Genomic DNA, 27,868 nt, shown 5'->3' with positions numbered 1-27,868 from the left:
AGCCCACACCATAAGTAAACAAACATACACACACGACTTTATTGATCAAGGCCATGGCTTTCTTCTTCTTTAGCACCTGCAAGGGTTGCAGGAGCAGCTTGATCCACACTTGCACCCTCCTTCCTCAGCTTTCTCCACCATCTCAACTCCTTCAGAGTGCCTGCAAAATTATGCATATCTCATTTAAAACTTTGTTTATTTGGTATAGGGATCTTTTAGAAGAAAAAAAATTCGATTAAATAGTAACCCCTCGTTTATATTAAAGAGGAAATCAAGCTTAGGAACAAACCCCATCTCAGGTGCAACTCCGAGGATCATGACTTGAGAGGTGGTGTTCTTCTCAGGAACGTCAAGGTACTTCTTGCAGCTGCATGCATGCAAACAAGGAGGAGGAATGATAACAAAACGATCCAAGAAGAAATGATAATAAAAAATTAAAAAAGAAACCAATCTAGCAAAGAAGGGGTATAGTTGGAGAGATTTGTACCCGCCGCCACAGTTGCAGCTTGAACCACACCCACAGTTTCCTCCGCAAGACATCTTCTTCTCCTTCTTCTCTGGATGATAAGAACTTAAAAGAGAGTTTTTTTGGGAAGGAAAAGAAGTTAATCACCAACAAAAGTCGTATGGAGATATGGCCATGGCCAATGCCATACTTATAGGGAGAAGAGAGAGAGAGAGAGAGAGAGAGAGAGAGTGTTACACGCCATCCACCATCCACGTGTCAGCATCGTACAGCCATTCTAAAACACCCTCGGGCTTGCCGACTTCTTTTTAGCAAATAAGGCTAATTAACAATATTATCGTTTACCAGTTAAATGAAATTAATATGCCAATCTCGTACTTATCGTCTTTTAATTAATTATGTTGCTTAAGAATAGGACAGAATAATACATTATAAAGTTAGTTGAGATTACCTATGTCACGTCTCCAATTTTTGCAGAGAAACCCCTGAATTATTTTTATTTTTATTTTTATTTTTATTTATATTGTGGGTTGAATTAAGAAGGATAGAATCTTTGAAGTCTCGTTAAATTTGTTTCATTGGGATAATGCCTTTTTGTCAAGCATTCCAGTGATATAAAAGGACGGTTATTGCAATAAATAAAATCCGTATTAAAGGCTCGCTCAGCCCCAAAATATTAGGCCCAGCCTAGAAGCAGCTATGGATAAAATAAAAAAAATATCGAAGCGGATTCGCCCACCGTGGGGCTCGAACCCACGACCACAAGGTTAAGAGCCTTGCGCTCTACCGACTGAGCTAGACGGGCTTCTGCTAAATGAACGAAATATTATTTAAAAATAGAGTCTAGTTGAGACTTCTTTTCTTTGTAACAAAGTCTATTAATTGCACACACCAATAACAGGATATCAATAATGTAAACTTTATCTCCTAGACTCTAAAAAAAGAAACTTTATGAAGTAGGGGCTTCTGTTAAATGAAGGAAATATTATATGACACTTCAAATTAGTCTAACTGAGATAAGCATCTTCTTTTCTCAAACATGCCAAACAACAAAAGCTATTAATTGCACACACCAATAACATGATATCAATAATGTAAACTTTATCTCCTGGACCTTAAAAAAAACTTTATGAAGTAGGGGCTATCATGAGCACCATTCGATGAATCAACATTATTCAGATGACATTATGTCTTTCTTCCATCCATTGCATGCTTTCCTATGTGCATCTTTCACAATATCCTTGGACTTGATCTTGGAATGAAAAAAGATACTAAATTTCGACTCCTGCCTTTTTCAGTCTTCAGTTTGTATCTCTTGACGAGCCACCTTGCCTTTTCCAGTCCTCAGTTTGTATCTCTTGGCGAGCCACCTAGTGCATCTCAATTGTGCTCTTATACTCCCATAGACTGCAATGCTGAAAGCCTGAAACATTAAGTCGATGCACAGTGAAGTTATAAAAGCATGGCATAGAGTATTAGAGTCTAAACATATAATTTATGTGATCCAAACATCAGTTTGTTAATGCAAACAAACTTCGCAGAACAGAGTTTGTATTTGAATAATAAATCAATGTCTCTTACAGTACACGGGCAGAACAACTACTGAATTGGTAACCAAATTGGAGAATATCAACCTGTAACTTAGCTAGTGCTTTTTGCTGTTACCAACAGCAAACTTGTCTCAAGTATCTTATATTTGACTAGATTGTAACATAAGTTTGCCATTAAGAAGTGGCAAAAAGTAAATCCCTTCCTTGTTATCATCTACCATATCAATTGGCTACATTTTGGTCAAAGAAGATGAGGGAAAATTATTGCAACACAAGATTCATTGCAATTAACTTACTGGTGTAAATCAACTTCATAGGAAATCAGGAAGGTCTTTCTCTTTGAAGACATTGAATTGTATCAGCCAGTGTAGCCTTGGGAAGTATTAATTCCAAAGGATATAATTAATCAATGATAACTTTATTGAGATCAACTCTCCGTGATTCATTTCCATCTACCAGGGTTCTAAGACCAACTTTAAGTTCTGGTACTCCCTCTCCTAATACAGCACATACAGGAAATATCAGAACATCTTGGACCCTTCTCTTTAATTCTTCATACATATACTGTGCGCCATCTTCGTCAATTTTATTGGCCACTACCAAAGATGGCCGATTTGACAATCCTTCCTGGTGATATTCCAGCTCCAAAATTAAATCTCTGAGCTGCTCCCATGGTGGAATACCTTTTTTACCATTTAGCGTTGCTGCTAAATCAACTACATAAGCCAGAACCCTTGTACGCTCTATATGCCTCAAGAAAGCATGCCCTAAACCTCGATTCGCATGTGCTCCTTTTATTAGCCCGGGGATGTCAGCCACTTTCACAGAGAAGAAGTCCTCATAATTCATATTTCCAATATTAGGTCTTAGAGTGGTAAAAGCATAGTTACCCACAACTGGCTGAGCCTTTGAAAGAACACCTAGCAAGGTGCTTTTACCAGCATTAGGCATCCCAACAAGGCCCACATCTGCAATGCTCTTTAATTCTAAGATAAGCACACTTTCAGATCCAGGTTGCCCAATATTCGGTGAAAGCATACTGTCGTCATCTGCATATTCCAAATTGGAAGCACCAAGCTCATGCTTAAAGGTTTTACGGGACTTGAAATCTTTTGTGTGGGAAGCATTACCAAGACCACCCTCCCCTCCTCGAGCAACTATAATACGTTGGCCCGGTTCTGTCAATTCAGCAACAGAATATTGCACCTCCTCCTCTTCCACCTCCTCCCCCTCCTCAAAATGCTCATCCTCCTCCACATCCTCAAAATCATAGCCATCTTCCTCTTCGAGTTTCATTTGATGTACATCATCATCAGTCTCATCTGCAATCTTTACAGAAGGTGTTTCGTAGTGAGAACCAGCATGCTCCATATATTCTTTTACCTCTTTTTTAATAGCATCAGTGGGCCGCAAATCAGTGAAATGAGGACCAGGTGATTTTGCACAATTATCTTTAGTATACGGTGTTGAAGCATTAAAATCTTCCTTCACCATGGAGCCTGAAATGGTTCTCTCTTTGTTCTGAACCAATTTTACTGGACAATCTTCAACATCACTTGGAATCTCCCAGGGATCTAATGATCTGATAGTAGTATTTTGCACAAAAGAAGGAACTTCACCGCTGACAAGATGAATCACAGTGCCAACTGGTACTTGCGCAACCTGTCAGATCTAAATATTCTCAGGCCGCTAATTTACAAAAAGAGAAAACCGAAAAGACATTGAAAAATGTTGGAAGGAACATCAGCATTCCTTTAAATGGTAACCTTGTCAGATCCTCGAGTGCCTATCTGATTCTTTGAAACTCCATGCCCTCCACGTTTTGCATTCTGATAAAAGGAACAGCATGTATAAAACAACAAAAGAAATAACACATGCTGCAATGTCTCCCATAATTCACGAGATATAAGAGCCATAACAAAGAGAGCATGTAGAATAGAAGCAATAGACATACCAAGTGGTGCTGCAAATTACTGAAATCCCAAACAGAAGTTGAGCATTCGAGAATAACATCACCACCTTTTCCACCATTGCCACCTACAATTGTCAAAAGTAAACCATGTCCTCCATTAAAACCTATAAATAACTAAACCTCACAATTGAAAACCAGAGGTACAAGAGAGCGAAGGTAACTAAGAAATCATAACGTCCACTTGCATTAGGGAGTTCCAATATATATGAGGTCATAAATCGATCAAGGCATTCCAATTTCTTCAAAGGAATACTATGAAGGCAAAAGAATTAATGAAAAAATAAAACCGAGAACTCATCTCCCACCATCAGGTCTGCCATGCCGATCCCTTCTGCTGCGCCGAACGCTGCAGCAGCCATTTCCACCTTCGCCGCCCTTCGCCCTTAACCTGAACCTATCCACCATCTTCCTCTCCTACCAAACAGAAAACAAAACCTCACAACCATTAATACCACACAAAATTTCTAACCCACAACGAAGAACCTAAAACTAATCTGTACACAGAGTAGGCGTCAACAATCACAGAGGAAGTTCCTCTAATTATTTAGACATCGGAAACCAACAAAAGAAGGGATCATTGCGGTATAGAGAAGCAGATACCTGTAAAGGAGCCACCTTTCCTTTCTTGGCGGATTCATGAGAGTAAGAAAGGGAAGAAGCGAACCAAGGAGAGCTACGAGAAAAGGACCACGGCAGTACTTGACCACGGCGGAGGACTACACCGCGCCACCACATCCTTGTCTTTCCGACCTATTGCTTCGAGCCTGCGACAAAAATCGAAAGGGTTTTCTCTCACTATGAGGACCAAGAAGATATGCGAGCAAGGCCCAATTAGGGCCCATTAGCCCGTTTAACTAGCTCTTTGAGTTCGCCACGTTACGATCATCAATTGGCCATTCAGACTGTTGCCTGTTCCTTTCCCGTTGAATCTCTCTCTATGCGGACGCCTCACGCTCAGCTTATGGTCACCACCTGTCATTGGAAGCAAGAAGCAACGCCTCCTCAAGTAGGCCATGTGTCAGAGCCGTCAGGAAGTACACGGTACACCGAGGAGGAGACAGGATAAATAAAAGCACACCCGGTTATCAGATCTCATCGCACGAACTTATTAAGAAATTAAAAAAGTAAGTATAATCCTCTTCACCGATCTCCTCGTCTCCCTTTTCCTCACTCTCTCTCCCACACTCCACTAGCTCAGAAGTGGAGGGAGAGGAAAAGAAAAAGAAAAAATCATGGCTACATTTCCCCCCTTCCACCACCCGCATTTTTATCTCGTTTCCCATTCTACCCCTGCTTTCCTTTTCCTTTTCCTCCTCTTGCCCGCCTCCTCCGTAGCGGTTAATGTCACCGCCCTCCTCGCCTCCTACCCGGACCTCTCCGGCTTCAACCACCTATTGACTACCACCTCCGTCGACGGTGAGCTCACAGCTCGCTCCTCTCTTACCCTTCTTGTCGTCCCCAACTCCTACCTCCTTCACTCTGAGCTCGCCCACGCCGGCTCCATCGCCGACGTCCTCCGCTACCACGTCCTGCTGGAGTACATCTCCGCCGCCGACCTCCGCCGCCTACCCTTCTCAGGAAAGCTCGTCACAACCCTTTTCCAGACAACCGGCCGCGCCGCCTCCGACTCTGGCGCCGTCAACCTCACCCTCTGGAACTCCACCACCGCCGTCGCCTGCTCCCCCTTACCCTTCTCCGCTTCGAGAGTCACCATCTTGGGCCCGGTCACCGCCTCACCGTACAACATCTCCGTATTCGCCGTGGATGGCCTCTTGACCCCGTACGGCTTCGATCTCGCTGCGTCGGAGAGCCGGCCGGCTCCCGTGGTGAACGTGACGCGGGTGCTGGTCGAGGCGCGTGGGTTTAACGTGGCGGCGACGATGATGGAGGCTTCGGGCGTGGCGGAGGAGTTCGAGGGGGACGAGAAGGGGGCAGGGGTGACCGTGTTCGTGCCCACCGATGAGGCATTCGCCGGGCTCCCGGTGACCGATCGGCTTCAGTCGCTGCCGGCGGAGAGGAAAGCGACGGTGCTGCGATTCCACGTGCTTCACTCGTATTACCCGCTTGGGTCGCTCGAATCGATAGTGAACCCAGTTCAGCCCACCTTGGCGACAGAGGAGACTCAGGCCGGCCGGTTTACGTTGAACATAACGAGGGTGAACGGGACGGTGGCGATCGATACGGGGGTAGTGCAGGCGGCGATTACGAGGACGGTGTTCGACCAGAGCCCCGTGGCGGTGTTCGCCGTGTCGAGAGTGTTACTGCCCAGGGAGATGTTTGGAAGGGATGAGGAGAATGCAGCGGCGCCGCCGCCGTTAGAGGAGGTGGGCGGTTTCGCGCCGGAGACGACACCGAAGACCAGGGTATCATCGCCGCCGGGGATTAGGGAGGATATTAGATCAGGAGCTGCATGGAGGCGTGGCGATCGAGTTGCGATGTCTTGTATAGCGTTGTTTTGGGTATTACTGGTATGAGATTCGAGTTCCTTTTCCTCCTCCTTCCTCAAAATTTTGTTTTTTTTTTTTCTTTCTTTCTTCTTCATATATCTCTTCTGGATTTCGGTAGAAATTGTATACGAGAAATGGATCTTTAGGCTGCAAAGCAGCAATCTTTTTGTAGAATCCTGGGGATTAATGGCGAGAACTGAATTGGGTCATGTTGGAATAATTTGGAGGAATTCATTTACTGGTAGAATGTATGCTTCACTACAGCTTCCAATATTTCCTTCTCGTTCCCCATTACCCATCCATCTTTTACTTCCACTGCAAAAAGGAGCTGGAGAACTCAATAAAAATCCCATCTTTGCATGCCGATCGTCAAATTTTAGATCGAGAACAAGGTCGACTTCGAAAGCTCTCTCGCTTCCCTCCTCCCCCTCACCGGAGACACGGAAGTAGTCGAATAAGCTTCGTTTTCGCCGGGAGGCGGTGACGGGATCGGACGAGAGGAGTGGGGTCTGAGCTGGCATGAGGAGAACAGTGGTAATACAACACCTGTCCATCGCACGTTCGACTCGATCCGTTCCGTTCCCTTTTGCCGTTGACATAATGGTCTACAGTGGGAAGAATGGGCCACTTATCTTTTATACATTCTTCTCCCAAATTAAAACCTCTTTGGGCTTCCAATTATTAAACAGGAATTAAAACTCGAAACCAATTATTAACTCTAAATATTAATAAAATACTTTTTCATGGGCCGCCTTGTTCTTTGCTCTTAGACGGTCTTACTTCTTCTAATGCTTTTTCTTTTTATTTTTTATTTTTTCTTTTTTCTTTTTTTTTGGGGGGGTGTGCCAGAAAGCCCAATAGATTGTGAGAAAGAGATCAACTATTAATAATCATCTTCCACTCTTTTAAACTGCCCAAAAAAGGTTGAGGAACAGTGTGGTCCATTAGTAGCAGTGAATGAGGACAGGGTGAAGTGGAGGAGATGAGAACAGAAGGAGAGTGGAGGACATGACATAATGTGGTCAGCCGCATTGAGCTCTGCTTGCTGATTGGCCAGCATATCCCTCACTAGATTCCCACCAGAGCCGACTGGGCCAATGATGCCTTGCAATGGCTTCAGTTGAGTCAGGTCAGTTTTGAGACATGGACACTAGTAGACAAACTCAACCCAACTTGCCATCTCATGCAGATGCAGTGGATATTTTGATCTCAGTCAAGCACCATGGGAAACAAACTAGTGGTCTCCTTTTCCTCTCTTTTACTTAATTCACACACACACACACACACATTAAAAAAGAAGAGAAACTAGTTGCTATTATATATACTAAAGTAGGAGGTGAAGAAGGAACCATTTTGCAAGATTGAGATTAAAATAGGTGTTTGTCTCTCAGTTTGTTTCTAAAAATAAGAGAGAAGTAGAAGGACTTGAGATCAAATGGGTGGGTGATATAATATTTGAGGTATTTTAGAAATAAATAAGAATTAACGGTACAGTTTCAATTAAACTAATATCGGAATTTGAATTCAAAAATACTTATATAATAACGAGGTACCGCATTCTGTCATAAAAGTTTCATGATGATTACGACCAAAAGTCTAAAATCTAGACGGTGATATGATAAATAAAAAGAAAAAGAAAAAAGAAATGGTCACATTGCCAATATCTAGTGCTGCATATTGGACCATGAGGTTAACATCGACTTTCTAGTCTCAAGTCCAAAGAGATTGCCCTATTGGAACTCTTGTTCTCGGGGCGTTGGACACGTGTGGTTACGTCCATTGTCAACGGCTCTGATGTCAAACAAATCAGATGATCATATGATTCACATTCCTTATGCTAATTCCCAACACGACTTAGTCTATTGATCATCCATAGTTATTCCTTTTATCATCAACAACATATGAAACAAAGAAAGAAAGAAAGAAAGAAGGAAAGTTAACTATGTTAATTAATAAACATAGAATATTTCCAAGTCAAAGAACACACGGAATGAAAAAACTGGTTGGTTTCATATGAGTTATATAAATCGTTTTTTGGACGAAGACTTTAGGAGGATAAGGTGAATGGACAGATAGATAGGGTTTCATATTTCAATTTTGCTAGGTAAAAGACTTTGGAAACTTCTTGGAGTTGATGGCTTTCTTTTTTGTTTATTATATCTTCACTTTAATCCAAAGCATGTGAACTTGTTATATATATATATATATATATATATATATATATATATATATATATATACATCAAATGCAGATGTGCTAGCCTTGCATTTATTAGTCAAATAGCACCACTACTGGGAAAGCGTTAGCTCGCAAAAGAAAATTATCAACTAGGGCCATGCATCCAGCTAATCTTCCACAGTGTGATTAACAAATTTAAATCTTATCTGAAGACAAAATTAATAAACATTAAATTATATCGTCTATATGGAGAATTTAAATTGAAATTTAGGTTATGAAATGATAGAACTTGATCACTGACCCTTAATTAATTAGTAAAGTTAGTAAACGATATTAGTGATAATTTTGAAGCTTCTAATGATGATGTGGGATATGACCAACCTCCACTCATCTTAATAGTTGTGAGGTGCCATCATGCATGCCTCCACCCACTGATCCATGTTCACCCATTCGACCATGCAAATCAACGATCGGTGGCCGTTGGAATTCTTATTCTTTATTATAATTAATCTCATTGTGTTCTAATTAGTCTCTAATTTTATCACAAATCATAACTAGTGAATGGAGTCTAAAACCCTAGATATATATACAGTTGATATGCTATGCACTCAAATCTAATATTCAAATACATAGCATCATCCAACCTAGTATTAAAATAAAATTTAGTGGTATCTTTTGACTTGGAACAAAATCTTTTAAGTCATTAAATTATCACCCAAATAATTGTTGATTCAAATCCCTAGAAACATCCCACGATTCCAGAAGGTCAGAATCTCTTACCAAAGATCGCATTGCTGACCTTCACATTTATTAGTTTATGTCAACTTTCTCAAGTTTTCATGCTATAAGTAATTGAAGTTAGACATATCATTATATCACTCATGACATTGACTGCATGCAATACAATTTGGGTTGGAGGAAAAAGAAGAAGAAGAAGAAGAGATTAATAAATATAATTATCATCCTAATCTCTATGATTAGGTGTTTGGTGGCTGCGCTGGAAAAGAAATGATAAATAATTTGTCACAAGTCTACTAGTTAATAAGGAAATGTCGCTCATTTATTTATATTATTGTGGTTGAATTGTTGTTCTTGGTACATGTGCAATGACTAATTATATTTGATCAAAAGAGGAGTAGACTTAGCATTATGAATTATAAAATGTGAACAACCTACTCCACCTTAAAATGATGTAGGCAAATACTAAATTAATACTAGTTTTAGGTAAGATTTAGCGGGATTACAGTAGTAGAAGCGAAGATTAAGGTCTTAAAACAAATTAAATTTAATGCCTATCTGCTTCTAAATGACATCTTAGTTAGCTATTTTTAAAAAATATATTATCAAATAATTAAATATATCTTACACTTCCTGAATTATCAACTTTCTCCGCGTACTCTTTGAACTGTTAAAAATATTTTAACTTTCTAACCCCATAAAAAAAAGTAAAAAAAATTTTAGTAAATTATTAATGTGACTTATGCGTGATAATTTATGAATGAAAAATGTAACAAAAATCTAACAAAAATAGCATTCGAGTCAGAATAATAATTTAAGAGATTTAATTGTAATCAAATCCTAAATTGTATTTAACCTTGCATCAAAATTTCCTGGATCAACTTTAAATTCAAACTTCAAAATAGTCACCAAAAAAAAAAGTCCATCTCTAGTTTAAAAGAAAGCAAAAGATAGTGACCTACAAGACTTTATTAATCCAAATTTCTCAAAAAAAAAAAGTCCATGTAGAAAAAGAAAATTGAGAGGATGTAGAAGTCAAAGGCAAAAGGTTGACCTCAAGGAGGGGGGCCCATGGGCCAAAAGCTTCCAAAGGAGTTGTTATTGGTCTGAGCTGGCAAGTGTAATGAGCCTAATAAGATCCATGGCGGGTGACGTCACCCCCCCCCCCCCCCCCCCCCCAAAAACCCACACATCCCCTTGGGCAATTCATAGCCTATTTAAATTTCATCAAAAAAATAAAATAAAATATATTATATTATATATTTGTGTGTATTGAGATGGGAGCCATAAGTGATAATACCCACCTCTCTTTTAATTAAGCATTCATTTATTTCTCACATACCAACAAACTGTACTGATTAAAAGAATCCCTCACTTTCCTCCCCAACTAAAACCTACATTTTATTTATTAAGTCCTAATTATGGGCTCAATTTCTTAGTAAATTATAGCTTATTGTTGCCTACAAGGTTTACCTAATTATTTTAATCTAAATATAAGAAAGAAAGAGAGTCTATTTTGTCTGAAGTATTAATAGTCTACCAAATCATAATATGTAATAGGACTATTATTTGCATGCATACAAATAAGGAATTAATGCATTTTCTAAGCATGCTTGCCATGGTTTACACGTGTCGAAGTATTGTTGACCTCCGACCGTAAGGTCGTGTTGCATGTTCGGGAGCGACTCAGCCGATCTCGTGGCATCCGACGCGGAGTAGGTTAGAAGGCCACTCACGGCGCTACTGCCTTTCGCCACGTGTCATCGGCTGCGATCCAACCACTCCGACGACGCGCATTACGATGCCTTCCTCGTTTGACTTTCCCCCCACATTGCTGCGTCTCCTACTCATACTACCCCTCTCTATTGCATCTAATTCTCTTGTTTTTTAGGGGCTTTTATGTAACAACCTGAATATCACACTTATTGCAGGAAACCCCCTCAATTATAAATGCTATAGCCTATGGCGTTTGTAGTTTTTGACTAAAAGTTGAATGGTAGGGTGTTATTTACAAAAAGAACCTTTACTTTTTTTTTCTATTGTTTTTTTCTCTACTTCTCTCTCTCTCTCTCTCCTCTCTCTAAAGTTATTGTTATCTGAACGGGGTTGGCTGAGACCACCTCACGGGTCAACCCCTAGGCTGGGAAATTTCCAAATTCCAATATTTCAACTGCATTCCCCACTCCAATAAGTCAACGCTCCTCCCTTCTTCTCCACTCTATCCTCGACCTCATTTCCCACTTTACCCAAACGAGCACCTCCCCCATTTCTATCCCATGCTTTTTCCACTCTAGTCCTCAAACTCCTCTCTCTCTCTCCCTCTCTCTCTCTCTCTCTCTCTCTCTCTCTCTCTCTCTCTCTCCCCCTCCCAGCCATGGGCAACGGCTACACCAAGCTCACTCACTGTTTCACTTGCGGCGGCGGAACCATCCGCCGCCGCCACGTGGCTCCTGCGCTACCGTTGGATACTTACGACGAGGGCCTCGGCCACTCCTTCTGTTACGTCCGACCAGACTCCACGTGCAGCCACGTGTCCTCCAAGGTCCACCACCATGCCGAGGAGGCGACCACCACTACCTTCTCCTCCATCTCAGGCGCGGCCCTGAGCGCGAACCCATCTACTCTCCTCTCCACCTCCCTCCTCCTCACCGACTCCTCTTCGTGCTCTTCCGCCGCCGCCGCCGCCTTCGAGAGCTCCGATTCCTTCGCCTCTGTCCCTCTCCAACCCGTTCCACGCTTCGCCTCCGGCCCCCTCTCCGGCTTCTCTTCCGGCCCAATCGAGCGCGGGTTCATGTCGGGCCCAATCGAGCGTGGATTCATGTCGGGCCCACTCGATCCCCGCGCCGCCCCCCTCTTCTCCGGCCCACTCGAGAAACCTTCCTCCCCTTCCTCCTCCGCCCGCCTCCGCCGCAGCTTCTCCCACGGCGGCCACCTACTCCTCCGCCGACTCTCCAAAGCGATCTCCGCCACGATCCCCAAAGAATCCAAATTCCCCTCGAAAAAGGAGTTCCAAGATGCGACCTTTATCGATACTCAAGACGGGAATCTCCAGTGGGCGCAGGGGAAGGCCGGTGAGGACCGCGTTCACGTGGTCGTGTCGGACGAACATGGCTGGGTCTTCGTGGGGATCTACGACGGCTTCAACGGCCCCGACGCCACCGATTACCTCCTCACCAATCTCTACTCCGCCGTCCACAGCCAATTAAAAGGCTTGCTCTGGGAAGACAAAGACGACGTCTTTCGCGAGCCATCGGACGAGGATTCCAATCCCTCCGTCGCGACGAATTGGATACAGAGAAGGAGGACGAGGAGGGGGAAAGGCGGCAAGAAGTGGGAGGAGAACCAGAGGAAGTGGAAGTGCGAGAGGGATAAAGAAAGGTCCGATCTTGATCGGAGATTAAATGATAACCTGAGTAGATCGATCTCGAAAGATGCAATTAGTCATCTAGAAGTGCTTAAAGCTCTGGCCATGGCTCTCAAAAAGACAGAGGAGGCCTACTTGGGCATCGCTGATAAGATGGTGTCGGAGAATCCCGAGCTCGCGCTCATGGGTTCGTGCGTCCTGGTCATGCTGATGAAAGGAGATGATGTTTATTTCATGAACGTCGGTGATAGTCGCGCAGTTTTGGCAACAAACGCAGAGCCTGATTCGAGGAATTCCTTTGCGAAGGCAAAGCAGGATCTAGAACGGATTAACGAAGAATCTTTCAATGATCTAGGAGGGTATGGATTCGAAGGACTGCCCAGTTTAGCAGCCCTTCAGCTTACCTTGGATCACACTACTTGTGTTGAAGAGGTAATAGGTTTGCCTCTAATTACATTTGACTTGATTCTTCTAAATTGGTCATTCTAAAACAATGATATGTTTCTTTTTCGTGATTCAGGAAGTGCGAAGAATAAAAAATAAGCACCCTGATGATGCTGCGGCTATCGCCAACGATCGAGTTAAGGGCTCGCTGAAGGTCACAAGGGCCTTTGGGGCTGGTTTTCTAAAGCAGGTACACTAGAATCTCTAACAATGGAGAATGTTAAGCATTGTAGGCTCTCTTGCTTTCACATGTTCCTGATTTGTTACTTGACTTTGTGTATGCCACTTGATTTCCTTCAATTCTTCCTCCTTTTATGGATTAAAAGGATCATTCAAATGCATGATGTCCTGCTTGGGAGGGAGGGAGATTAATTCTGACTTGAGTAGCTAAAATGACAAAGGAGAGATCGGACCGGAACATCTTTCCTTTTATTCTTTTCCTTACAGATCAGATCTAACCAATTTTCTTGGTCAAAATGTGATAACCTTGTTTTAGATTATGTTTTCACTAGAGCAGATGCTTGATGCTGACCACTATAATTGAGAAAGATGACTGATTCAAAGTTACTTCTAATAAGGAACTCCACTGTGGTCAACTATGGATGTGCCAAAATTTAGCAGTGATGTCATTACATTGACTGTTTAAGGAAAAGCTGATACTTGAGATAAGAATCTGCTATCTGAGCCTACTATTCAAGAAATTAGGAAAGGAATGAAAATTTGTATTGATTGTGTGAATCTAAAATCTCCTCGAGTGACTTCAAAGAAAGTCATATCCCTGCTGGGATTTCAGAATGCAAGTCTGAATCATCTTTCGGACATATATTTGTCTATCTGATCGAGAAGCATAATATTTAATCAGTAATTAATATTTGTCTGATAGAGTTGGTTAATTTCAGCACATCAATGTAGATATTGACATGATGTCGGACATTACAATTTTCTAGTACTACATTTTGTGGACTATTTGTTTACTGCTGTTCTTTGTTCTGCAGCCTAAATGGAACAATGCACTTCTGGAGATGTTCAGAATTGATTACGTGGGGACTTCTCCATATATCACATGCAATCCATCTCTTTATCACCATAAACTTGGCCCAAAGGATAGATTTTTGATACTATCATCTGATGGGCTTTACCAATATTTCACCAATGAAGAGGCCGTCGCTCAAGTTGAGATGTTCATCACGACAAACCCTGAAGGAGATCCCGCCCAACACCTTGTTGAAGAAGTCCTCTTTCGTGCAGCAGAAAAAGCAGGTATTTTTGTAGTTGGAAAACATATACCAGAATTGCGTGATTTAAGGTCCTTATTAGTCATTTGACTTTAACATTTTCTATGCAGGCATGGACTTTCATGAATTGCTTGAGATACCACAAGGTGATCGCCGGCGGTATCATGATGATGTTTCCATCATTGTCATTTCTCTAGAGGGAAGAATATGGAGATCTCAGGTAGATATTTATACAGATTAGGGAGGAGTATAGAGATTCATGGAAAAGTTCTCGGCTTTTCTTCCTTTCCCCAGTTGTCTTTGTCTATAACAATAAGCTCTGGGTAGACGGCACTCATCTAGCCATTGGATCTGCTAAAAGAACAGAAAGGTGCAGCAAGCTGAAATTAGATACTCCAATGCCTTATCGCTGGTATGGTTACACTATCTGATTCAAGCTATTGAAAGATAATGTAATCTTCCATAAATGGTTATGTTCAACAGATACATTATTCAATTGAATCTAAAAGAGCGATCCATTTGTTCCCTTCTTTTACCATGTTATCCAAATTTTTGTTCCAGATTCTTTTTATTGAATATGAGAATTCTACTATGTCCGACTTCTTTTTCCATCAGCCAAGCACATAAGTTTTGTGCATGTATTGTTTCTAGTTTCAGATTCAGAGGAAGAACGGGGAATTAAACTAACCATAGGATGATAGTTGGTCTTACTAATGATAAGTTTGGTAGATTTCCTTATCACTGGATTAACATATTTCCTTTGATGAGATAAGTCAACTGCATTAAATATTTAATCGATAGTGCCACATAAGTGTTTATCACTAAAAATCATGCTATAAACATAGCTTCTAAAAGTACTTCTGGACTTGTAAATCTTCAGAAACATACAGGTAGTAGTTATCGAATAACCCGATTTCCAATAAGTTTCGGTAATATAACCATTCTCCTAAATCATCGTTTCTTTTAACTCTAGATCAAGATTTAAACTAGTTCAGTTTTACAATTTCATTTTTCAGAAGAACTAAATGTTCACCATCGATACTTAAATCCCTCGATGCTGTGCTATATATATATATATTGAATTGTTATCTGTAAGAAATGACTACAATTAATTAACTCATATCTTCAGAATCTAATCCTGAATTCAGTGCTTTATAAATTCCCAGCTAAAGTTGAAGTTGACTGCCATTAATATTGAGGCATGGCAGTAGATGACATGCTCTTATCTTCTAGCTCATAACCTCTAGAACCATTGCACCTTTCTTATGGTAGGTAGATTAGACCTGGATATCTCTAGGATGCATCTTGCTTCCTAATAAAACTGTAACCTATTAAATTCTGTCCTCCTAATTTGTCTTTATGACATACCACAAACTCCATAGCATAATTGAGTTCATAAAACAGGGCAAAAAGCAAGGCATACAGTAATTTCAGATTGGCAATTCTCTTAAATGGAAAAAAATGGAAGAAAGAAAAAAAAAATCTTGATAATCATTTGCAATTCACAAGTGATTGGTTCAAGAAATGTGCCAATTGACTTGAAAATCTTTATATATGTTCTACATCAAAATATGAATTATAGGAAAAAATAACATGTGAAGCAGCCCTGTTTCTGGTTCAGTCCATATGATGCTGATACTGAACCTCTTCTTCCATATCATCACTGAACTTCTACAAAATTTGATTGTCGAATTTACAAGGAAGAAAGGAAGCTTCAATATCAATTTGCAAAATGACCTCTTTTACTATTGACATGAAAATCCTACTAGATAGGAATGCCCTTATACATCAATCAGCAATTCAAATATCCAGACCAGGAGACTTTTATGTACTATCTTCAGATTGCCAAGACTTTTAAGTACTTCACAGAGTATGAATATTATTTAGTCATTTGAGATTCTTCACACTAAAAATGGTCTATTTTCTGTTCATCAGATCCTTAAAGCCCCCCTCTGGAACAGTTCTTCATTTTTTTTAAAGATAACAAGGCAGTTATGTGACTAAGAAATGGATCATTTGGCTGTCAATTTGTTATATAATGGCATGTCACTATGTCAGTAAGAATCTACGATCTATACATGCGAAATGTAGGTTAGATTCACAGCAGGATAGCACCATCTGGAGTTCATGCTTACATTCTTTTTTTGATACATTAAATATCCACTCCTTTATACATAACTTAAACTTAGAATTCTCCATCATCAACAAAACAAATTTCCTCAACCTCTCGATAAGTAACACGGCAGACACGACGTCTACTTGCACACATCACGACGGTACTCCTTTGATCTTCTGAAGCCTTTCTTTTAAATCTACAAGAACTCAGCTCTGACTTAGGAGTAGCAGTGTTTCCCTGTTATGGTGTTCAAATTTTTTGAACGGATGATCTACTTTGTGCAATTCAATCTTCTTTCCTTCCTCGTGAGGCAGAAGTGCTTTTGATTCTTCTATTGAAACACCATTAGAAGGAAAAATGCTTCTGTCTTCCTGAATTGCCAATCTTTTGTTAGTATGCACATTAGAGTTCAGATTCTCCTTCTGATCATACAAGACTGCTTCTCCCTGGCCACTGTAATCCTCACAGTTTGAGTTGCTTCTTGCATAGCAATCGGAATCCAGATCAATGCGATCCCCATTGTCGGATGACCAATTCAGACTGAAACTGCCAAATCCTTGTATTCCAAGAGAAATTTTTCGAGCCCGGTTGCGCTCTTCCTTGAGAAGTGGGCCTTTCTCCAGCAGCATCAGAACCCTCTCAGATTTCTTTCTCACAGTGGAGCCCCAGTCAAACCTGCCAATGGAAAACAATACCTCAATAATTTAAGATCGTAATCCTATCAATAAAACAACATCAAATCAAATTGATAGGCGTTACCCCTTATCGTCAATGAATTGGAGTGTACCCATTTCTTGAATTACTTCTCTGTCGCTCCTAAACTCTTGTGCAATGCTCTCTGGTCCATGAGTTAGAAGATGCTCCAGAAGTATCAAAGCCTTGTAAGGCTCTCTCCATTGGTGTCTACCATACTTGGAGAACCTACTCGCACCAACATAATGATCAACGAAATGACAACAACTAAAGCATGACCCACATCAAAATACCCTCCAGAAAAAAAAAAAAAGAAGGAAAACAAATCCAACCTTTTATGGAGAATCTCCACGATTCTATAGTAGTCGTCGATATCAAACGCTGCCCGTGATATGAAGCCCATCGTCTTGGCATCCGGCCCCCATGGATTACTATTGGTTGCTTCTTCCGTGAGTCTAATTACCACAAACCCAACCAATGGAATCATCAGAACAAGAAAAGATGGGAATTTTCTAAACAAAAAGAAGTACCCAGATCAAGAACTAGAAGATTAAGCCCAAATCAGGCCGAATATATAAATTAGGACTTACAGTTGGGCCGGAGTCACGTCGGTGAGAGCCAACCGAGCAGTCCGGATCTTCTCTTTGAGGAAAAATGAAGCCTGCTTCTTAAACTCATGGAAGAAAGCGCTACCCATGGCACTGTTACTTGCTATTGCCATGGCTCTGATCTATTGAGAAGATTAAAAGAGCCAACTTTTTCTTCTTTTTCGCTTCTAAGGCGAGACTACTTTTCATCCAAGGCGTAAGCAGAGAGGAAGTGGAAAGGATCAAATTGCTGCAACTACTCCACCAATGCTAAATAACAGACGAACAACGTTTGAGTCTACGGATTAGACCAGCCATGACCTTAACAACGCGACTAAGGCGCAAAAAGCCAAAGATATCCCCTTTGCGTGTTTGAAATTTTGAATTGTATACTAGCCGTTTGCTGCTGTCAGCATGGATGTCATGTCATGTTTGACTAACAAATAATTTATGGGTCTCTTCTGTGTTTCCGCACTTCCAAATTACCTTACTATGTGGATAACTCTACATTCGCTATTTGCAAAACTCTCTATTTTTCTTGGATAAACCCATTAACCCTGGAAACCACTCTGGCAGAAGATACCGTATGACTTCTTTTCTTCTTCTTCTTCTTCTTTTGGCTATATTAAATGGATTAGAAGGTATTTTTTTTCAACCCTAGTATTTTTATTTTTAATGCTTTAGAAATATTCTGACGTTAGTTTTCTTTACAACAATCATCATATATAGATAAGTTTGATATTTCTGAATAGATTTTTAATGTTAAGATAAAAGTAGAAAGGGAAATCATTCCTTCATTGGTTTCAAAGCCAAGTAAGATTACCTACTGCAACTAATAAGATCATCGCCCACGTCAGCACACAGGATTTGAAACTCAATTGTGCCTAGAAAAACAAATGTCTTCTCATATGAAAGCATTAGGTTGTCATAATCCAACCTGCTTAATGGAGTTGGTCCATATAATCCTCGGTGATTAAATTAAGCCATATCAAACTAAAACCTAATGGCCCCATTAACAGATGAGAAACTTGACCTATGATTATGTCTTAGTAAATAAACAAAGGAAAGACCCACCATTTAGCTTTTGTGAAGTAGAAATTTAAAAAGAGAAAAGAGTTAGAGAGACAAAAGATGTATGTGGGCATGGATATCAACTGTGAAGGGATGATTGCTACACATGAGGAATGATCAATGATGGCTTAAAATGGGGGCAGAATCATTAAGGAATAGGCATGGGTTGCAGTGATACTACCAAGGTGGAGATGTAGTGGATATACATATATGTATGTGGGAAGATTACTCTCTCTACTTTGCCTTCTAAAGTTACAACCAGCCCTTATCTCAATAATCTCCACTTGAGAACCATACACTTTATCTCTCCCTCATTTTAGAGTTGCAAACTTATCAAAGTCCCGGAAAACTAGTTGTAGTAAATTATTTGATAGTTAATTTATATGGTGCTTCGTCGAAATCATTCGTTTAGGGATACAGGATACTTTTGTTGAGATACATAACTATATGTTCCATATCAGAACATTCCATTATCGTGCTCACTTTATATATTCTTTTGTTTTCCAGGTCCACAAAAGGAATCCTCAATCACATTATGGTCTGGATCTAAGTTTAGTCGGAGAAACTCAATATAATTATATAAATATATACAGCAACATAGAGACCAAGAGAAGAGAAGAGAAGAGGAGAAGGGAAGGAGAGAGCCGTGCTGTTCCCTATTCTTGCCGTGTTCTTATTCTACGTACCTTCTGCTATATCTTTGTTAGTTATTCCAACTTCTCTCTCTTTCCTTCTGCTGTTCTTCCATTGGTTGGTCTCAGAATTCGATAAGTCTCCCGAGGCGGACTACAAACTCTTCCACGTCTCATCGGAATTCCCATATTTGTGCAAAAGCCCAGAAGTTGACAGAAGAGCAAAGAAGGAATGGCTTCCTCCTCTCCTCCTCCTCCTCCTCCTCTTTCTAAAGAAGAGAAGGATGAGAGAGAAGAAGCAAAGCAGAAAGATGGTTGTGATGATGGTGGTTATCAAACGCCTACGTCCCCGGGAAGCCGTATTCCGGTGGCTCTAAGATGCCCGCCGGCCCCGAGAAGACCTTCGACGAGGTTGTGCATGAAGAGGAAAGCTAGAAGTATTCTAGTTCGCCGTCGACTTGATGTGGAAGACGAAATTAGTTTGTTCCTTTTCAGTTCCGAGTTGGGTTCTGGCCTGAGGTCGAAGAAGGCTAGAGGAGAGGCTGCTATAGCCAAATAAGTTTTGGGGTACTATACTGTGATATTAACATAGATACTCTCGTTTGCTACATCTAATTTTTCTCCCCCTTTTTTTTTTCTTGGATTTAAGATGAAAATTGAGTGCTTGTTTAATCCAACGATACTTATTTTGTGCAGAGGTTTATTCATCTTCTTAGTTTCAGTGTAAATTCTTCTTTTTTGGGGTATTAAATTGAAAGAGTTTTGGTCCAAAGTAAGCAGATGCTTCGGTTCCTTCTAAGATGCAGAAAGATCACAAATTAAGGAGCAGAGGAGGAAGGAATAGAAGCTGTCAAAAACCTTGAGCTTCACAAAAGGAGAAGTTTAACATCTTAGCCTTTTGAATAGGTAAGTTACTACTTTAAAAGACTTTGCTTTCCCTTTTTCCTGTCAGATGTTTCTTTTGATCTTTTAAGTGCAACATTGTATATCTTGATACTCTGACATTGTTCAACTAGGAGAGAATCTGAAAGAATTAATAAACATTAATGGGGACATTGGCACATTGCCCTTTTGCTTTATGGATGCAACAATTTATATCACTATTAGCTCGTGTTATTCTTTCCACTAGCTCTGCTGGTTTCTAGAAGTATGGAAGCCCTTAATGGAGAGAATAAAGGGATGCAAGTACCCTGTTAGATTGTCCAAAAGACTTTCCATGAAAGGTCACAAGCTGCCACATAATGTAATTGTATTTGGGAAGTAATGTAAACACGAAGGAACTTTACATTGTGAAAAATAAGTTATGTATTCCAGAAGCAGTGAGATAAACCACAGATCACATATAGTGAAATTTACCACAATAACTAACAGACACCCCCTGTCCATCAGATGAAAAAAAAAAAACATTAAAGAGAGATGCAGTCAGAGGAACATTTTGATTGCCAGAAGAGGACATAATCTTTGCAGTTAATTACTAAAGAGTGGCACAAAGTTGGAGGATTTAATGTAAATAGGCAAAATCTGTGCAAGCAAATGTAGCTATCTTAACATAATAGGGATGTGCCTTTGTCATATCAAAAGATAACGGATTCACTAACTTGTCTGCACCACCAACAGCTAGTTGATTCAAAAGGGAGAACCTCCAAAACGTCTCATAAACTCTGCCAAGTACAGACTGGCATCTCCACCTTACGTAATTTTCTTCACGACGTCATTTATGACTTCATCCATATCGAGTTTCTTCATCGGTGTGAATGGTCGTGGCATATTCTGTAAGAAATGAAGCAGGTAGTACATGTTAAAATTGAAAAAATACTCTTCATAATAAAGTAATGGCCTGGCCAACTTCATAACATTTGGCCAGAACATTTGGAAATCTAAAAGCAATCTGGGTAAAACATCAGCTACTTGAGATTTTAATACTGTTGCAATATATGACGTCAAAATATGCACAAATGGATGACTAATCAGAAGTCGTTCAGGACTCTATGGAACATAAAATTCTCTTCGGGCTACTCATTGGTTCTCTGCATTTAGAAATGCATCTGTGCAGCTGGACATGCAAATTTATTCTTTGGAGCATTTTTGCCAGCACCTCACTTATAACTAATCTTACTCCAAAATATGGAAAGAGAAGTGGAGGATGGTGACAAGTGGCAAGAGAAAAACATAGCAACAACAAGCTGCCAATTAACATGCGGCAAAATTAATCCTTTCTGCCAGGCATCCATTCGAAGACTGTTCAGTTCAGTAAGAAATTGATGATGTACTAAAATACCAGAAAGGGATATTTTAGAAAACATTTTATTACTTTACCATAAGAGAATTACCAGTAGTGAGATAAAAACTTCACCGCCTTCCTCACGTATCTCAAAGCATCCTCTCCGTGGCTGAGAATGAAAAACCATCTATACCAGTTAGCGAAGGAGAAAGATAAATACAAGAGAGAACATAATTATAAATTCCTTTTGCATGAAAGTTATGAATTCATAAAAGTATTTCTATACAAAAAAGGTCATTTTTTAGGTGTTTGAATAGCTATTTACTTACATAACTTGCATCACTTAGCTCATAAGCATACAAAGGTGTAGTAATTGCATTTTGTAACACTGACCTGCACAAATAGAAATTAACTAATATCTCATTGTTTTGACATTGCTGACATATAGACACTGCTGAATAATCTGGACACTTAAAAGTTTACTAAACTCTATACACTTCGCAACATCATAGAGAAGATAATTTTATTGTAATTATACCATTTGACTGAAAATTGCACTTTAGACACCTCCAGGGTATAGGCTATACAAGGGCTAGCCATCCCGATAAATAAGTTAGACAACTAAGTCAACTCTCCCATAAAACAGACCTCAACAAACCTAAACCATACGCATATGACACTCCATTGGAAAATCCACCAAATATCAATCCTAATTTCCGAGAGGAGAATCAAACCTCTAACATGAATATGTATGACAACCACTGAACTACAGTGCTAGCTTACACCAATAGAACAATTAACAACAGTTGGATATTTTGTAAAATCTGAAGTGGCTAAAATGTTGAATTAGAATGGAAATAAGTACAGAGCGAGAAATCATAATCTGCTTGCTTATTTAAATTCGAAGCCTATAGGATATTAGCAACTGCCAAAAGTGACATATTAACTTCCAGGTAAACTTTAAGCATATGGTGCAAGAAGACAAATTAGGCCAACTAAATGATATTTCACAGCAAAGCCTGCACATTCCCAATTCAACATACCTTCTCAGGATTGATGTGTACAGTAACACCAGGGATAGCACTTTCCAATCCTTCTTTCACTTTGATGGCTCTTGTCTTGAATGAATTGCATTGCTTGCTAAACATTGCAGGTAATAAAAGATGCAAATAAACAATCAGCAGAAGGATCCCTAGAATTGAAAAGAAGTACAAAATTACTCTCATTACTGAAGGCAGAGTATAACATGCAATCATTGTATCAGAGGATACTTTGAAGGTATTATGTACAAGAAGCGCCATAAAACCTAATAACAGCACCCCAAAAAAAATAAAAAAAAATCCACCTTTATTCTTGTGTCAATTGCAAAACCTCGTAACATCACCATAAACCCTAGATGATGCTGCAAGAAGAAATACTTACCATGCCTCGATGACGACGGACTTGGACGAGACCCCGTCGGCGGCAGAGATGGTGACGGTGGCTGCGGCGTCGGCGTTGGCGTCGGACGGCGCAGCATCCGACGCTCCATTGGAGGCGGCCTTGAGCCTGCCCTTTTCCTTCGTGTCATCGGCACCCTCCACCGCCACTTTTACCTTCTTAGACGGCGCCCTAGCCGGCAACGGTGGCGGAACCACCCGCTTCCCAGCGGTTGCGCTGCGTGTCCTCCTCGGCGACGAGGGCGGCACCGGATCCTTCGCCTTCCTCTTCGGGGCCATCGCCACTACTTCTCACTTCACTCTCTAAACGAAACGTCTCAATTCTCAAGGAAGCAGAGCCACACTACGGATGGAGAGAGAGAGAGAGATAGGGGAAGAGGATTTCCCGCCATATTTTATCTCACCGGTGGTGAGAATAGGCGATGGAACTCCCACCTTCTATCACGTGAGATGAGCGTACAGGGATAGCAAATTTTAGTGGTGCAAATAGTAAAAGGTGAGCCTGAGAAAAATATCTAGTAATGGAACGTCACGTCTGATACTCTGATATGACTTACTTTAAATTTGATTTGGATCGTAACCCAACCCCAAATGCCCAATGGGCCGGATAAAATAGACAGTTCGACTCACCTACAATAATACCACATTATTCCTAATAGCATAGTATTTTAAAATAAATAAATTCTTTTATTAAAACACCCTACCATATAAATATTTTACTATTCGATCCTGCATTTTGCTTCTTTCAGAAACACAATGAGAATAGTTTTTTAACGGATAAATTATAATAAAAGGAGGGTTTTTATGTTTAAATTTTCTTTTGTAGAGCTATTTCTGAAATAGAGAGCAGTAGTCAGTACTATCAATTCATGGTTTCAGTACCTTTTCTAATTTCAAGGCATGGTTTCAGTACCTACTAGAGGTGACAGCTCCAGATATTTTTCAGGTCATCCCTGTGAGCAGATGACACCTGTGGTATGATAATAGAGAAGATGATGGGCATTGTTAGCATCTTCTCCTCAATCTCAATCTCAATCTTATCACAAGTTTACTGGCCAACCACCAAAGCAAGATCGATACTCTTACTTACCATATTATGATTCCTTTTGACTTTCCCTCTGCAACTAACGGACAGTGACAACACTTTGTCGCTGCATTTGGCTCTCTGGTGATCAAAAGAAAATATTTTTGAAGGACAGGTTAAGGGAGGTGGCAGTTGGAAAGCTGCTTATTTAGAGGGCACTGCCAAGTGCCAAGAGACGTCCCTGAGATGAAGGACAAGAAGCTATTGTTTCTTTAACAAATACAATAACAGTTCATTGCTTTCCTAGTTGTTTTTTTGTTCCTCAGGAATGAATGAGCTGAGAGGCCAAGTCACACATATCAGACAAATTGCTGGGCATACTATACAGTACTATTAGAAAGAAAATGGAGCTCGACACCATATTTAATTAAAATAGAAAGTGACATGAGATATAAAAGTTGAGAATCCTGCAGCCTTCTGTCTGTAATTCTTCAATCATGAATTAGATGTTCATATCATTGTTGATGCTTGAAAGAGAGAGGATACATTGAATGGGATTTCAGAAATTTTGCCAAAATGCTAGCACTCAGATATCTCTATACAATTTAAAGTTTCTATACAGGAGAGGCGACATTAACTTTACTATTTCTAATTACAGGCTTTATGCTTGATCATGACATAATACAGTACTATTTGAAAAACTGCATGGTGCTCTCAGATCTATACAAGAATGGGACCCGGTATACACAGATCACCTGTACTAAGATAATGATAACCATATGATGGATTTTGAATCTCAGGGCTTATCGCAACTATGACCTAGTTTTAGTTTGCCGCGGGAACTGATCTTCCCGAGTGAGCTCATAGCTGAAGACAAGCTTTTGAAACTGCTACTTGCTTCGCTGAAGTTCTGAAACTTACTGGATTTCCTTGCCTTCAAATAGCCCTTGTCTTGCCCCTCGCTTTTGCTCTTGGCAACCGCCAATCCTGCGATGTTGCATCGGCAAAATGGACATATTGGGACTGGTGAACACAAATTTACAGGGTTGGGCTTCTTGTGGCAACATAGGGCCAACGTACAGTGAGCACACATCTGGTGTCCGCAGTCTCGGACTTCAATGGTGCAAACTTGGTCGAAACAGATGCAGCAGAGCTCTGTGTCACTTGCCTGCAAGAGCACTCTCGATAAATCATTTTAAAATAAAATTACATTAATAATCATATCAACATATATCTAAGTCCTAATTTTTTTCCCAAAGTGAAATCAGAAACTCTAGATACCACTAGAAGGAAAGCAACTACAGGGAGTTGTCAGACATTATGTCTGCACTACCAGAATAAACTTCAATTAAGTTGGACGAGTAAATTGGTATGATAGTAAAAAACATGCAATCTTCTCCATATATTTTCTTCATAATTTATTCTGTGTTTAGATAGGAATACAAGAACTAAGAGGATTATAGTATCATTTTTGTCAATTTAATAAGAAACCTACACAAAGAATGGAGTACCTCAGAGACATCATCACCAATTCCAGCATCTGAATGGACAGGGGATGGCAACGAATACTTCGTCCCTTTCAAGATGTTCTTCTCTCTTTCCCTGTTGGCAGCCATCAGAGCTCTCTCTAAGAGAGTCTTGGCTTCTAGATTGAGTTCACTGATGCATTTCAGTGGAGAAGGCCAAACTAGAGGCTCTGGTGACAATGGGTTCAAGAGAGTCGCACATGCTCCATGATTTCTCTGGAGTGCAACATCATAGGGTAATCTACTGCAGATACCATATAATATGGCAGTTCAGTCTTATGCAACTTCTATGATGTATTGATGTATACACGATAAAAATTAACTGTGAATGGAGCACAAAAAGAAGCATAACATAAACTAGACGAATCCATAAGAATACAGTAATGGAAACACAAACAAGAATCCAGGAACTTTATTGAAACAAAGGTTCCAAATAAACCCAAAAACAGAACCAGGAAAAGGAAAATGTTTAGAATGCTATAAACTGTTACAAACAGCGCACTAGATAGAAGTATAGAGAGAGAACTAGATATAAAGGAAAACAGAAGCGTAAAGAGAGAACTGGATAGAACTAATCAAGTTCCTTATTTCCTTTCTCCAGTTATAAAAGATGTTAATGGCATTATTGGTGCTTACCCAGATGAATCTTTTTGTTTCCGATCAGCTCCCCAAGCTAAGAGATTCCGAATGCTATCCAGGCATCCCTTGCGAGCTGCCAAGTGAAGAGGGCTGCTCCCCTGATAGCTGCAATTTGGACTCTGTTACTCTAATACCAATAGTCACTTCCTCCATATTCAAAAGGAACATCTTATGTTCTAAATTTACCTAAATTTATCAGTTAAAGCACAGGCAAGAGCCCCATTATCCAGGAGTATATGAACACACTCAGGCTGTCCTTGCTTTGCAGCAAGGTGTAAAGGTGTCGCTCCACTACCATCTCTAATATTCACAAAACGGCTAAATCCCCTACCAATGACAATACCAAATTATCCATAGCTACTTGGATAAAGTTAGAAGCTACAAAAAACTTGACAATCCAGATCTCATCAGTACCCACCATGAATCAGCTATCTGGTTGGAACGTGCAGCCACCAACATCAGTTGCAAGCAATCTGAATGGCCGTAATATGCAGCATAATGCAAGCAAGTTCTTGCATGAGGCGAATCAAATATCAACATCTAGTCCAATTATAGGTAATAATTAGTGTAGGCAAACATCATAGAATAAATAAATAAATAAAAACTGGTGAGAAACGAGGCTTGCATACATTTGCGCCAGCTTGGAGGAGCTTCTGCATGCAGGCAATCCTCCCATTCATTGCAGCCAACATTAGCGGAGTCTTCACCAAAACAATTCCAAAAATATCAGATTTTTCGAAACTAAAAGTTCCTTAACAATTAAAAAGGATTAAAAAGAAGCAAACTTGTGCAATTGCCTTACTTTTTTATGCCTGTTGAGGACATCAGGGTGGAGGGATCGATCCAGAAACACAGAAAGGACCTGAAAATGAACCAAACCGAGAAGACCCAAATCGTCGAACTCAATCAAATAAATAAATTCTCCATAAATCACGCAAATTTGAGAAACTAACGAGAACCCATTTGATGGAGGAGGCAAAAGAGCACACCTCGAGCCGCCCATTGGCGGCCGCGATGTGGAGAGGTGATTGGCGATTGAAGCGGGTGGTTCGTTGGGGAACACTGGACTCCTTTCTCAAAAAACTCTCCACGGTTTCCAAATCGCCAGTCTTTACGGCCTTGAAGAACTCCTGCTCGTGGCTCGAGGATCTACAACTCTGACCCTGACCCATTTCGCCGTCCTCCCCTCCGTTTCCGGCCTCACCTTTCGTGCGCTGCGAGTGGAGGACGAAGTTGGGAAGCGAAGAAGAAGAAAGAAGAAGAGGTGAACGGAATCGGTGGTATAACGAGTTGGAATAAACGACGGGGAGGGGTTTAGAATTAGAAGGTTTTTTAGGGGGGTTGGATTTGATTAAACCCGTCGAGCACTTGTCTCGGGGCCCGTTTTGGTAGTTCGGTACGGTAGGTAAACGTGGATGGTGGAGAAAGTGGTGTTATCGGTGGTTACTATCAGAGTTTGATGTAATAGATTTTTTTTTATGTATCAAAGTTATTCTTAAAAGACGAATAATTTTGGATAGGGATAT

General features: G+C 40.4%; 6 protein-coding genes and 1 non-coding gene across 9 annotated transcripts; 2 read left to right on the top strand and 5 right to left on the bottom strand.

Moving 5' to 3' along the window:
* Nucleotides 1-1,198: 1,198 nt before the first annotated feature.
* TRNAK-CUU (transfer RNA lysine (anticodon CUU)) lies at nt 1,199-1,271 on the bottom strand. Its single transcript has one exon. It is a non-coding gene; the product is annotated as a tRNA-Lys (tRNA).
* A 160-nt stretch (nt 1,272-1,431) lies between these two features.
* LOC140775482 (probable GTP-binding protein OBGM, mitochondrial) lies at nt 1,432-4,978 on the bottom strand. The gene is made up of 7 exons (XM_073118817.1): nt 4,869-4,978; nt 4,589-4,752; nt 4,294-4,402; nt 3,971-4,053; nt 3,783-3,845; nt 2,313-3,678; nt 1,432-1,889 (listed from the first exon to the last, which is right to left on the bottom strand). The coding sequence occupies exons 2-6, from the start codon at nt 4,721-4,723 to the stop codon at nt 2,419-2,421; spliced, it is 1,650 nt and encodes a 549-aa protein (XP_072974918.1). The 5' UTR covers nt 4,724-4,752; nt 4,869-4,978; the 3' UTR covers nt 1,432-1,889; nt 2,313-2,418.
* Nucleotides 4,979-5,090: 112 nt separating this feature from the next.
* On the top strand, nt 5,091-6,704 carry LOC140775483 (fasciclin-like arabinogalactan protein 4). The gene has a single exon (XM_073118818.1). The coding sequence runs from the start codon at nt 5,221-5,223 to the stop codon at nt 6,460-6,462; it is 1,242 nt and encodes a 413-aa protein (XP_072974919.1). The 5' UTR covers nt 5,091-5,220; the 3' UTR covers nt 6,463-6,704.
* Nucleotides 6,705-11,528: 4,824 nt separating this feature from the next.
* On the top strand, nt 11,529-14,920 carry LOC140775481 (probable protein phosphatase 2C 4). The gene is made up of 4 exons (XM_073118816.1): nt 11,529-13,147; nt 13,236-13,349; nt 14,155-14,419; nt 14,505-14,920. The coding sequence occupies exons 1-4, from the start codon at nt 11,726-11,728 to the stop codon at nt 14,633-14,635; spliced, it is 1,932 nt and encodes a 643-aa protein (XP_072974917.1). The 5' UTR covers nt 11,529-11,725; the 3' UTR covers nt 14,636-14,920.
* Nucleotides 14,921-16,409: 1,489 nt separating this feature from the next.
* Nucleotides 16,410-18,069, bottom strand: LOC140776507 (epsin-3). Its single transcript, XM_073120237.1, has 4 exons — nt 17,794-18,069; nt 17,536-17,658; nt 17,270-17,431; nt 16,410-17,185 (listed from the first exon to the last, which is right to left on the bottom strand). The coding sequence occupies exons 1-4, from the start codon at nt 17,922-17,924 to the stop codon at nt 16,717-16,719; spliced, it is 885 nt and encodes a 294-aa protein (XP_072976338.1). The 5' UTR covers nt 17,925-18,069; the 3' UTR covers nt 16,410-16,716.
* Nucleotides 18,070-20,782: 2,713 nt separating this feature from the next.
* On the bottom strand, nt 20,783-23,601 carry LOC140776508 (uncharacterized). 2 transcript variants are annotated; one of them, XM_073120239.1, is made up of 4 exons: nt 23,137-23,418; nt 22,758-22,906; nt 21,824-21,883; nt 20,783-21,263 (listed from the first exon to the last, which is right to left on the bottom strand). In XM_073120239.1, exons 1-4 carry the CDS (start codon nt 23,282-23,284, stop codon nt 21,183-21,185), a joined length of 438 nt encoding a protein of 145 aa, XP_072976340.1. In that variant the 5' UTR covers nt 23,285-23,418; the 3' UTR covers nt 20,783-21,182. The 2 variants fall into 2 exon arrangements, with proteins under 2 accessions (XP_072976340.1, XP_072976339.1); XM_073120238.1 differs by having other exon boundaries at nt 20,794-21,263; nt 22,758-22,854; nt 23,137-23,601.
* Nucleotides 23,602-24,661: 1,060 nt separating this feature from the next.
* Nucleotides 24,662-27,666, bottom strand: LOC140775297 (E3 ubiquitin-protein ligase XB3-like). 2 transcript variants are annotated; one of them, XM_073118497.1, is made up of 8 exons: nt 27,296-27,666; nt 27,145-27,204; nt 26,972-27,043; nt 26,761-26,882; nt 26,529-26,669; nt 26,340-26,447; nt 25,689-25,947; nt 24,662-25,345 (listed from the first exon to the last, which is right to left on the bottom strand). In XM_073118497.1, exons 1-8 carry the CDS (start codon nt 27,512-27,514, stop codon nt 24,974-24,976), a joined length of 1,353 nt encoding a protein of 450 aa, XP_072974598.1. In that variant the 5' UTR covers nt 27,515-27,666; the 3' UTR covers nt 24,662-24,973. The 2 variants fall into 2 exon arrangements, with proteins under 2 accessions (XP_072974598.1, XP_072974599.1); XM_073118498.1 differs by having other exon boundaries at nt 27,332-27,665.
* Between the last annotated feature and the right edge of the window lie 202 nt (nt 27,667-27,868).

This window comes from Typha angustifolia, chromosome 14, assembly GCF_048772165.1.
Source record: "Typha angustifolia cultivar Huaian chromosome 14, ASM4877216v1, whole genome shotgun sequence".
Lineage (NCBI taxonomy): Eukaryota > Viridiplantae > Streptophyta > Magnoliopsida > Poales > Typhaceae > Typha > Typha angustifolia.
Note: the sequence above shows the minus strand (reverse complement) of the source record. Positions and strands in the feature narration are given on the sequence as shown.

Excerpts from the sequence above, each read along its gene's own strand:
- LOC140775482 (XM_073118817.1), bottom strand. The coding sequence starts at position 4,723 with ATGTGGTGGCGCGGTGTAGTCCTCCGCCGTGGTCAAGTACTGCCGTGG. Across the intron at positions 4,403-4,588 it reads GAAAGGTGGCTCCTTTACAG|GAGAGGAAGATGGTGGATAG; the intron begins GTATCTGCTTCT and ends TCTGTTTGGTAG. Across the intron at positions 4,054-4,293 it reads TCGGCATGGCAGACCTGATG|GTGGCAATGGTGGAAAAGGT; the intron begins GTGGGAGATGAG and ends TGACAATTGTAG.
- LOC140775483 (XM_073118818.1), top strand. The coding sequence starts at position 5,221 with ATGGCTACATTTCCCCCCTTCCACCACCCGCATTTTTATCTCGTTTCC.
- LOC140775481 (XM_073118816.1), top strand. The coding sequence starts at position 11,726 with ATGGGCAACGGCTACACCAAGCTCACTCACTGTTTCACTTGCGGCGGC. Across the intron at positions 13,350-14,154 it reads GGGCTGGTTTTCTAAAGCAG|CCTAAATGGAACAATGCACT; the intron begins GTACACTAGAAT and ends TTTGTTCTGCAG. Across the intron at positions 14,420-14,504 it reads TCGTGCAGCAGAAAAAGCAG|GCATGGACTTTCATGAATTG; the intron begins GTATTTTTGTAG and ends TTTTCTATGCAG.
- LOC140776507 (XM_073120237.1), bottom strand. The coding sequence starts at position 17,924 with ATGGCAATAGCAAGTAACAGTGCCATGGGTAGCGCTTTCTTCCATGAG. Across the intron at positions 17,659-17,793 it reads GACGTGACTCCGGCCCAACT|ACTCACGGAAGAAGCAACCA; the intron begins GTAAGTCCTAAT and ends TGTGGTAATTAG. Across the intron at positions 17,432-17,535 it reads GTGGAGATTCTCCATAAAAG|GTTCTCCAAGTATGGTAGAC; the intron begins GTTGGATTTGTT and ends TGGTGCGAGTAG.
- LOC140776508 (XM_073120238.1), bottom strand. The coding sequence starts at position 23,432 with ATGGCCCCGAAGAGGAAGGCGAAGGATCCGGTGCCGCCCTCGTCGCCG. Across the intron at positions 21,884-22,757 it reads TACACATCAATCCTGAGAAG|CCACGGAGAGGATGCTTTGA; the intron begins GTATGTTGAATT and ends TTTCATTCTCAG. Across the intron at positions 21,264-21,823 it reads AAGTTTTTATCTCACTACTG|AATATGCCACGACCATTCAC; the intron begins GTAATTCTCTTA and ends CATTTCTTACAG.
- LOC140775297 (XM_073118497.1), bottom strand. The coding sequence starts at position 27,514 with ATGGGTCAGGGTCAGAGTTGTAGATCCTCGAGCCACGAGCAGGAGTTC. Across the intron at positions 27,044-27,144 it reads TCCTCAACAGGCATAAAAAA|ACTCCGCTAATGTTGGCTGC; the intron begins GTAAGGCAATTG and ends GTTTTGGTGAAG. Across the intron at positions 25,346-25,688 it reads TTGGTGATGATGTCTCTGAG|GCAAGTGACACAGAGCTCTG; the intron begins GTACTCCATTCT and ends GTGCTCTTGCAG.